Raw genomic sequence first — 10,863 nt, 5'->3', positions numbered from 1 at the left:
GATCTCCCAGGCTGAGCCGCTACAGTGACTGAACCTGAGTCTGCGCCCCGCCCCCAGAGCTGGCTCAACCCTGGGTCTTACAGATGTGGACACTGAGGCCCAGAGAGAAGCGATCTTACCTAGATGCTGCCAGAGCTGGATCCACACCCAGGCTGCCCCCCGATTTGTGCCCTTAAGCACTATGCTGACCACTCCCCCACTTCACCCCCCATCCTGGGGGGAACCCTGCGTTGGGACCCATTGACTCTGCCAGGCTGCCAAGTGGCCCCAAAGGGGCTCTAGGCCCCCACCAGGCTTCCCTCAACCTTTGCCCTCCTGGAAACTCCACCCACCACACCCCAAAGAGCAAGTCCCCAGTGATGGCCCAGGAAGCAAATGGCCACACACGTACCCACCAGCATGGCCATGTGGAAGGACAATGTTTAAATCATTTATTTGGAAGTTGATGCACACACACTCTACCATAAAAAGGTGGAAGCTGCAACAAATCCAAGTGCCTGAGGCAGTGCATGGACGTGTAAACAAAGACAAAATGAAAATGCCACTCTGAGCGATTCAGGAGCAAGTCAGAGTGGCTGGGGGCCCAGGCCCAAGATGACATTCACAGCGTAGGGTAAGTGCAAATGAATGGAATGTGGGGCTAAAGGGGAGGAGGGCCACCCCGGGCCTTCCCACCCAGAAGGCTGCTCCTTCCTGGGCACCAAGGTCAGAGAATGTGGAGGACACAGGGTCCTCCAGTCTGGGGAGTAGGTGGGAGCATGCAGGCAGGGGGGTGGGCTCAGATCTGGTGGGCCAGGCCCACACCACCCTTCTCTGCTGCTTCTCTCTCTCTCCTGGGACCCCTTAGCCATTCAGGGGAGAAGGGCCCTGGTCTGAGGAGCCAGTCGTCTGAAGTACGGAGACCAAGGAGGACTCAGTTTCTCTGGGAGGCTTCTTGGCCTAAAAGGAGCCAAACCTCAAAATAAAGTGTTAAGGCAATAAATAAAACATCCCACCTCCAGTGAAAACACTGTGAAAGAAGTGAGTCTGCAGGGCTGACGGCACCCTCCAGATGTGGGGACAATGTGGGGACGACTGTAGGACCAGCTGCTACACAGCTAGAGCATTTGTGCGTCGAGCCAAAGGCAAAGAGCCCGGCAAAGGTTCTTGTCCTAATGAGGGCAGGGGATTCAGTCCAACCCTGTGGGTCCTCTGACCTCCCCGATGTGGTCCCTGGGTCCGCCACCAACGACAGCACAAGGCGACCAGCCTGAGATGAGCCCTGGTCAGAGCCTCCAGCTCAGCCCTAGCACCACCCAGGGGGTTCCAGGCTCACAGAGGGAGGTGGGTGGGGTGGGAGGACCAGCCCCTCCTCCTCCATCTTTGGTGGCAAAGGGGAAAGAGAAATGACAGCCTCTGGCAGGACGAGGGGATGTCAGAGGAATTCTGGTTTCATGCTTGGGTCTGCCAAGGGCCCAGACCCTGCCCAGATGTGAGCACACGGAAAGCAGACCCGCCTCTATTCCACCCTTGGATAGTCCAGGCCTGCCACCCCACCGAGGTGCTCCCCAGGTGCTCTGTGACCCCACCCTCCCTCACTGGAGCTGCAAGCTCTCTAGGGCGGTGGTAGCCAGGGACCATCTAGCCTGGGTTTTCCTTCTAGCTCAGGCCACCTGTGGCCTTTACCACAGAGCCCGGCCTCCCCCAGCTTCTCTGTCTCGTCTCCCGTCCCTGCCCCTGTTGTCAGCAGCCCTGGGGTGTTGGGGTCCCACATTCAGGGCTTCCCGGCTCTGCCTGTCCACCTCTCCTCACAATACCATCTCCTCTCCCACCACCTTCCTCTCCCTCTGGCCCCACAGGTCACTGGTCTGACCGCTGCTTCCCCTCGGGATAGCAGAGGACAGTCAGGCGGGCTCCCAGGGCCTCCAACCCTCTCCAAGGCAGTCTGTGGGGATTCCGAAATGGTGAGGAGGGACAAGGTCAGGGGCAACCATGCTTGGCCACAAAGGCCCAGGCTCTGCCGCTGCCGATGGCCACGGATCCCCGAGCCCTTCCAAGCCAACCCAAAGGAGGGGAGGAGGCAGCCTTCTTACGGCCATTATCCATGTGGACGAGGCCCAGGCAGCACCCCTCCCTGAGCCTGCGCCCACCGCTACTGCAGCTCCTCCAGAGGCCCGTTCTCTCGGGGCAGCACCCCGTTCAGGCCCATGCTGTTGGCCGCTGGCACCCCCAAGTAGCCAAGCAGGATTTCGCTGCGGCGCCGGGACAGCTGCAGGATGTCGTCCGCCAGTGCCGGCACGGAGGTGTAGCGCACGTTGTCCAGGTCAAACATGTCCCTCAGGTACTGCACGATCTGGTGCTGGGGGCAGGGCTGGCATCAGGCCCCAGCTTTGGCCCTCCGCCCCAGCCCCCTGCACTGACGCCCTCCAGACCACCCAAAGCCCCTCCCCAGCTACCGGAGCCCTGACCTGTGCACAGGCTCCCGCCCTGCCCTCCCCAGTGCTTCCTCCGGACCCCTGTGGTCCAGGCTCCCTCCAGGCACCCCTGTGCACCCCCTCTTGGGGAACAGCCCAGGCAGGCCGCGCACTCAGTTTACCTTGAAGAAAGCACAGACTTCAGAGAGCTGGGGCTTGGGTCCAAGGAAGCCAAAGGCTAGGACAGGGCTAACGTGCTCCGATACGGAGTAGAAATGGGAGATGAAGCCATCGGGCACCTGCAAAGGTGGCAAGGCTGAGGGCAGGGTCGGGGGGAGGGGCAAGTGCCGGGCCCTGGGGGCCTAGCAAGAGAGTGAGGCTTTGCAGGGAGGCCTGGCTCAGTCGCCTGCTTATTGGGTGACCCCAGGGAAGCGACGGGGGCTTTCACCTCTGCAGAATGAGGGTAAACTCGAGGCTGCTGTGAGGACTGCATGGGGAGGGGGCGGGGTGGGCTCAGCATAGGAAGTGCCCAGAGTACTTGGCAGTGGCAGCAGGTATCAGCCGGGCAGCAGAGCCTGGCTGGCAGAAGGGAGCAATGGATCACAGCCCAGATAGAGCGGCCAGTTGCCGTCTGGGAGCGCAGATAACAGCAGCCTGTGGGTGGGAGGGAGGCTGCGCTGCCTGCTGGGGGGGGGGGGGGGGGCTGCTCCCACCCAGATGCCTCTACCAAGCCAGCCACCACCCCTTTGCACAGGCCCCCTCCTCCCTCAAGGATGCCCTTTCCCCTCTGCATCCTTCGACATCTCCCGATGGCCTATGCTGTGCTGGGAGGAGTTGGAGCGGACCTACATGTGCCTTTAAGGTCCTCCTGCTCTGGGGGAGACGGAATGGCAGGACAGGGGGCCGGAGCTGCGGCTCATGGTGCTGGGGGCTCTGCGAGACCTCCCCGTGTCAGCCTCATTCCTCTGCCCACCCCACCTCTCCCCACCCTGCCCCCAGCCCAGGGGCCAGTGCATGCCGACTGGTCAGCTGAGGGGCGCAGCACGCTCCGGGGCCCCGAGGGGGTCACTCACCATCAGCAGTCTCCTCTTGGCTTTCAAGACTGACCAGCAAGCAGTGGCCAGGGCCTAAACCAAAGACAGGAACCCACCCAGGTTTCAGAGTGACGGGCCAGGCCTGCAGCCTCTACCTGTTCCCCAGCTCACACCACCCCAAGCAGGAAGATGCGGCTTGGTGCCTAAGTTTTGCTCTTCCTTCCCTTCAATTCAGAACCGGCCACACCTACATGTGAACCTTGATTCTAACCCCTACTGCTGCAGGGCATTAGCCGCTGAACTAATCTCTGGGCCTCAGCTTCCTTCTCTGTAAGATGGCCGTGACCTGGCACCCTCACCTCATTCAGAGATTGTGGGGGTCCACAGTCACTGCCTGCAAACTGCCTGAAGACCAGCCCGGGGTCACGCCTGCCTCATGGGGTCTTGCACTCAACTTCTGCTATTCCTTTCTTTTTCCTATGTTTTAGCTTAGTAAGATGCATTAAATCTGAGTAGAGTTAACAGGAACCATGATGCAAAAGGAAAATGCAGGTTCTGAATGGGCCCAGGGAACAACGGGGTCCCCTGGGGAGGTTACTCCAGGGCAGGTGCCGGATCCAGGGGCTGCACAGCTCGCAGGGGAGGGGTGGCTGTTGCCTGACAGGTGGGGGGCCCAGGCTTGGTGCCCAAAGCTGGGGATGGAGGAAAGCAGAGTCTGAGCCAATGCCGTGGGGCAAAGTGTGTGTGTGTGTGTTAGATCCGGAAGGCAGCCACCTACCGTCTCCTTGAAGCTGTCTGACAGCCAGCGGTTCCTCAGGACAGCGAGCACTGAGGACGGGGGGTTCTCCAAGTCCTCGAAAGCGTCCATGAGTATGAAGTCCAGCACAATATCAAAGAAGCTCATGCACACCACCTGTGAGAAGGCAGGGATGCTCTGAAGGCTGCAGGCCCACTGTCCAGATGGGAAGACCAAGTCCAAAGAGGCACAGGTGTGTGGGGGCCTGGGTGGGAACACACAGGTGAGTGGGCACATCTTTGGGCTGCAGTGGGGTACAGCTGGGGCCATCTCCCCCATGGCCCGGGCCCACAGCAGGGCAGGAACCAAGGGCTGGCAGCCACGATGGGCCCATCTTAGGCCTCAGAATCAAGGCAAAGCTTGGCACAGGTACCCCTCCCTCCTCGAGGACCTCTAGTACAAGGGACCCCATGGCACTGGAGCTCAGCACAAACCAACTCACCCCACGGCCCTCCAATTCCAGCCGAGTGGTGGCCCAGGTCTCAGGCCGCAGGGCATAGCCCATCATCTCCTCGTAACTCTCCAGGAAGCCTTTGGGGCTCTGTGGGGAGAAACACAGCCTGTTCTGGTCATGAGAGAGGCTCAAAGATTTACTTGAACTAGATCCACAGGAACAGGCCCGTGGATGGACAAGCCAAGGCAGGGCTGAGGTCTATTCCTTAGCAGCAGCCACAGAGAAAACCAGGCAAGAAGTGTCCCCTGCCCACCACAATATGCCCCTCAGAGACTAGGGCACGTCTGGGAGAGATCCAACAACAGCATACCCCGCAATGTCTCAGACCAACTCACAACCGAGCACCAAACATGTCCCAGGAGATGCACACACACTACAGCATCTGCTTACTTTGCAAAGAGGAATGAGGACAGGAGGTTGAGTCAAGCAGCCAAAGATTCAAATCTCCATGACCCTGGGTGTCACTGCTGAAATGGGAGAAGCTACAGCCCACACTCCTAGGCCTATTCTGGGGAAGTCAGTGAGCTCATGAGCCAACACAGTCAGTGAGCCCACACAATTGGCCCGGTGCCTGGACTTAAATGATGAATAGTGCATAAGACCTGCCACTGCTATCGGGGCACAGGACAGATCCTGCACTCTCTGGGGCCATGAGGTTGAGCTGGACTTGGGACACGGTGTGCACACACTGATGTGCACTGATGGAAATGGGAAGCTGGGATGTGCCAGGGTCTGTTCTAATAGGGATCAACTCCTCTAACTCACATGGTTCTAAGAGGGATAATCTAGTAGGACACCCACCTTATAGATGGGAATACTGAGGCTTTGAGAGATCAGTGGTACCCAAGAGCCAGGCAGGGTGGAGCTGACACAGAATAATAGTACGGGCATGTTTATAACACTTATAAAGAACCACAAGTGGAGGAGCCACCAGAAAGATGTTCACCAAAATGTGAACATGGTGGAGTGAGGGACAAGTTTTCTTTTTGCTTTCATGTGTTTGTTGGGCTTTTTTAAAATGAGCATGAGGAGATCCCTGGGTGGCTCAGTGGTTTAGCGCCTGCCTTCGGCCGAGGGCGTGATCCTGGAGTCCAGGGATCGAGTCCCGCATTGGGCTCCCTGCATGGAGCCTGCTTCTCCCTCTGCCTGTGTCTCTGCCACTCTCTCTCTCTCTCTCTCTCTCTGTGTCTCTCATGAATAAATAAATAAAATCTTTAAAATAAAATAAAATGAGCATGAGTATTTTTATAATCTTTAAAAAAAAAAAAACGACTTTCATTAACTTTCAAAGAGAATTTACAAAAAAAAAAAAAAAAACAAAAAACAAAGAGAATTTACTAGGGGCACCTGGTTGGCTCCATCGGTTAAATGTCTACCTTTGGCTTGGGTCATGATCCCAGGGCCCCAGGGTCAAGCGCTGTGTTGGGCTCCCTGCTGAGCAGGGAGCCTGCTTCTCCCTCTCCTTCTGCTGTCCACTCTGCTTGTATTCTCTCTCTCTTAAATAAATAAAATCTTTTTTTTTTTTTAAACTTTTTATTTATGATAGTCACAGAGAGAGAGAGAGAGAGAGAGGCAGAGACACAGGCAGAGGGAGGAGCAGGCTCCATGCACCAGGAGCCCGATGTGGGATTCGATCCCGGGTCTCCAGGATCGCGCCCTGGGCCAAAGACAGGCGCTAAACCGCTGTGCCACCTAGGGATCCCTCTCTTAAATAAATAAAATCTTTAAAAAATATTTTTAATTTAAAAAATAAAGAGAATTTGCTAAGATGGCCGTAGACCACACCTTAACCTCCCCAAGTCTCAGTTTCTTCACATGTAAAGGAGGACAATGAAGATAAGGGCTGGCAGCCAAGCATGTGTGACACCATCACACGAGGCCCCTGGGACATGCCCACTCACACAAGAGGAGATGAGGATTGGAGAGGGCACATGCTGGCTCATGGACACGCAGTCACAAAGTGGACTGATTTCACAAGTCCAGAGACTAGATGCTGCCCACAGAGCAAGCACCCTCCCAGGGGGCGTGTCCCTGCTCCACCTGCCTGCAACGATCAGACAGGGAATCGGTTCCTACCCCAGTTCCAGGGCTGAGTGCTGGTTCTGCTCTCCAGGGCTGCTAACCAGCCATTCGAAAAAATACATCCCACACTGGGGTGGAGGCAGAGCGAGGGAGGCCACACCTCTAGGCCCCTCAGCGGCCACAGAGAACAGGCCAATCTGCTAAGCTCCTGGCACCTACGTTAGCCTCACCTCCCCTTCCTTTACCTGTTAATTCCTTCGCTGTCTTGGGAGGCCACAGAGAACAGGCCAAGGGCACAGCTGCGGTCAGGCCAACCTGGGTTCAAATGCCAACTCTACCCTTCCCGAGCGAGCCCCTGGCCTTCCCCAGGCTTGGTTTCCTTATCCACTGAGTGCAGACTATGGTCAGGACCAAATGAGCTACTGGCAACGTGAATAAAGCGCCAGGTTCATTGCTAGGTAAACGGCTGCTGAAGAGTAATTATTAACACTTATGGAGCACCTGCCCTGTTCCAGGCCCCAGGCGGGGCACACGCTTGCTACGCTGGGAGCACTGTGGTCCTGGCCCTCGTGGAGCTTGCCAAGTAGTGATAGTGAAAAAGAGCAATCAGTAAACAGGATGCTGGGTGATGGGGCCATGCCAGCAGGGTGAGTCCAATGGCTCTTGGCGAAGCCCTCTTGGGGAGAGAGATGGCTCGAGCGGGAACTTAGAAGAGCGGGAACTTAGAAGACAGGGAACCAAGGAAAAGGGGAAGGAAGGGGGACTGGGGAGCTTCTAGACACTAGTAAAAGCCCCACTTCCTAACCCCGGTACCGGGTACACAGGGGTTCACCTATTCATTCATTAAATCCTGTATCTGTAGGATTTAATACTCTTGTGTATTTTGTAATAAAGTAGTTAACAACAACAGCGCTGAGCCAACAGTGCTCCAGGTGTGGAGGGACCAGCATATGCAAAGACCGAGATCAGGAAGAAAGTCTGGTACAGGCATACACTAAAGCCTGAGCCCTTGGGGCACCAGGGAGGCTCAGTCAGTTAAGCATCTGACTTCGGCTCAGACTCTGGGGATGGAGCCCCGGGTTGGGGTCCCTGCTCAATGGAGTCTGCTTCTCCCTCTGCCCCTTCCCTCACTTGTACTCTCATTCTCAGATCAATAAAATCTTAAAATAAAAAAACAAAAACAAAACAAAACAAAAAACAAAACCCAAAAACCCTGAGCCCTTCAGTCTGGACAGGACAAAGGGCTCATGGCAGCCAGCCATGGAACAAAGTTTGATGTTTACCTCAAGGGCAGTGGGAGCAAGGGGACATTTCAGGCAACTGGGTGATGAGGCTCAAGGTGCATTTTATTTTATTTATTTTATTTATTTTTAGAAGTTTATTTATTTAAGTCACCTTTACCTCCAACGTGGCGCTCGAACTCAGGACCCTGAGATCAAGAGTCGCATGCTCCTCCAACTGAGCCAGCCAGGTGCCCCCAGAGGTATGTTTTATTTATTTTATTATTAATATTTTTAAAGATTTTATTTATTTATTTGACATATTTATTTATTTGACAGAGAGAGAGCACAAGCAGGGGGAGCTGCAGGCAGAGGGAGAGGGAGAAGCAGGCTCCCAGCGGAGTAGGAAGCCTGATGTGGGGCTCTATCCCAGGACCCCAGTATCATGACCCAAGCTGAAGGCAGACGCTTCACCGACAGAGCCACCCAGGTGCCCCCAGAGGTGAATTTAGAACCACTAGTTGGACATGTGAGGTGAAAGAACTGAGGGGAGAAGCATTTTCAAGGGCTCTGCTCAAACACGTGGCCAACACACATGAAAATTCATTCAACCTTATTAATAATCAAAGAAATATATGAAGGAATAGATAAAATAGGTTAAAAGGGTTACTAACATCCAATTACTGAGACCTTATATTTAGTGTAACATAAAGATCCGCATGATTACAGGGACAATGGCTGTTAAGCCATCTCCAAAAGCAAACTGGCAAGACCTGAATGTGCCCAAGACGTGGTACTGCCACAGCTGAGCTTTGCCTCACAGAAAACCAGAGGCACCCAAAGAGGTCTGTAATGGACTGATTCTAATAGCAGTGTGACAATCAGATACAATCCAAATGTCCATCCGCCGGAGGACAAAATGAACCACAGTCAGCTTACCCGAGGGAATCCTACACAATCGGTCAAAGTGACTGCTTCTGCCACTGTAGTCAGATGGACAAGATGTACTCTTACACACAACAAGAGAGAGCTGCAGAACAGTCTGTAGGGAACTTTAGAAATTAAATAACCATGTTTAAGGGTTAATCCATGAAACCAGACAGGAGCTACAGAGCTGCATGTGGCAGTGGCTCCCTCTGGTTCAGGGAAACCTACGGTTTGTATTTAGAAGTCACTAAATTTTATAAAACCAGGTTATGGTTATGGTATCACCAGAAATAAAAAAGCAATACAGATTCATATTTTTCAGAACTGGCACGGGAAAAGTCCCCTAAGCCTTTCCCAGCCCCTCCAGAGCTTTCAGGATGAAGTCAAAGCTCGTCAGCTTGATTTCAGATTAGGCTTTTTTTTTTTTTTTTTTTTTTTTAAGATTTATTTATTTATTTGAGAGAGACAAAGAGAGAGAGCAAGGGAGAGCTTGAGTGCAGGGGGCCGGTGAGGGACAGAGGGAGAGGAAGAGAGAAGTCCAAGCAGATTCTGCATAGAGTATGGAGCCCAACACAGGACTTGATCCCACGACCCTGAGACCATGACCCTTGCAAGCCGAAATCAAGAGTCAGATGCTTAACCGATTGAGCCACTCAGGCACACCACACTTTTTTTTCTTTTTTTAAAACAGAACCAAATAAAAGTTACAAAAATGTAAAAAGGCACGGTGAGAAGAAAACCTAAAAAAAAGCTACCTTCTCAGCCTTGGTCATCAGGCCTGTCACCATCTGCCGGCCAACCTCCCCAAAGAAAAGCTGGTTGTTCTTGTCTTCCAGAAGACCCTAAGGAACGAGGAAGGGAGGGGAGTGAGCTGCTGGGCTGGCAGCCCTCCAAAGCTGGCAGAGAGGTGAGCCTAACGGGATAGGCAGGTGACCCATCTGCGTGGAGGAGCCAGGTGTGTGTGGGAGCAGGACTGGTAGGCCTGTCTGGCTGCACCCCAGCCCCAGCACCATCCTCTCCAGGTTACCCAACACCCACCTCGAAGGCTTGCCGCACACAATGCAGCTTGGCCAGAAAGTCCTGGTCACTGTAGCAGCCCAGCAGCTCAGTCCTGGGGGGAAGCAGAGTCAGTGACTCCCCCTGGGCCCTGCCCAGCGATGCCCTCTGGGGTCAGAGTATAGCCCTGAATGGTCCTGCCTCAGCTAGGCAGTATGACCTCGGGCAAGTGCCTGCCCTCCTCTAGGCCTCGGTCCCCACCCCCAAACCAAAGAGGCTGACTGGATGCTCTCCGAGGACGTGTTGTCCTCGGTGGCCGTGGGTGCACCTGGCAGGTCTAACTTCAAAAAAGTAGAAATCATTGTTATTTTATGAACTAATTATATTAATTTGCAGTTGCTGGTTGCAGTCCTGCCTGTCTGGGAATTCAAGGCTGTCCTAGATCCCCCATGGCTGGGGTAGGAGCCACTGGATAGCCAGAGCTATCCAGCTGAGTCCTCACCAAGCACTGCTGACCTCCCCGGCCCCCAAGGGGGACAGGGCACACCCTGCCTACCCCCTGCTCCCCACTCCCTTCCCCACACACTCACCTGAGGGTCCGGCAGGGCACTTTCCCCTCCTTCACCAGCTGGAGGGCCTCCTCATAAGCAGCGGCCGGCCTGGAGAGTAGGATGGGGTCATCTCCGACCTGCAGGGACTCAAAGAGCTGGGGGAGGGTGCATAGGAAGAGGAAAGTCGGCCGAGTCACCCCCTGTGTCAGCAAAAGCCGAAGGGGGTCAGGGTGCCTGCCCAGGGGACATCCTTGAGGCCAGCCTCTCAGAGGGGATGCCAGAGGGAAAACATCTTCTCATGTCAGGGCCTGAAACTCGTGGCCATTGCAGGAGACACATGCCAAGCAATGGGCAGTCAGTCTAAGAAGGGAGGGCTCTGCGTGGGCTGGAGCCCTGGGGGTGGAGACCCTGCCCCTCCCACACGGGGCCTAGGACACCTGGTTTCTCAGGCCAACCCATCCAGGGCAAGT

General features: G+C 54.9%; 1 protein-coding gene across 2 annotated transcripts in view; it reads right to left on the bottom strand.

Moving 5' to 3' along the window:
* Positions 1 to 408: 408 nt before the first annotated feature.
* The window catches only part of MIGA2 (mitoguardin 2), a 29,052-nt gene continuing 18,597 nt past the window's right edge, over positions 409 to 10,863 (bottom strand). For both annotated transcript variants that reach the window (XM_072778253.1, XM_072778254.1), the window contains 8 exons: positions 10,433 to 10,548; positions 9,885 to 9,957; positions 9,602 to 9,688; positions 4,666 to 4,764; positions 4,206 to 4,340; positions 3,467 to 3,520; positions 2,576 to 2,692; positions 409 to 2,338 (listed from right to left, as the gene is read on the bottom strand). In XM_072778253.1, coding sequence (XP_072634354.1) covers positions 2,132 to 2,338; positions 2,576 to 2,692; positions 3,467 to 3,520; positions 4,206 to 4,340; positions 4,666 to 4,764; positions 9,602 to 9,688; positions 9,885 to 9,957; positions 10,433 to 10,548 — 888 coding nt within the window. In that variant the 3' untranslated portion in view covers positions 409 to 2,131. The remainder of the gene's footprint in view (positions 2,339 to 2,575; positions 2,693 to 3,466; positions 3,521 to 4,205; positions 4,341 to 4,665; positions 4,765 to 9,601; positions 9,689 to 9,884; positions 9,958 to 10,432; positions 10,549 to 10,863) is intronic.

This window comes from Canis lupus, chromosome 16, assembly GCF_048164855.1.
Source record: "Canis lupus baileyi chromosome 16, mCanLup2.hap1, whole genome shotgun sequence".
NCBI lineage: Eukaryota > Metazoa > Chordata > Mammalia > Carnivora > Canidae > Canis > Canis lupus.
Note: the sequence above shows the minus strand (reverse complement) of the source record. Positions and strands in the feature narration are given on the sequence as shown.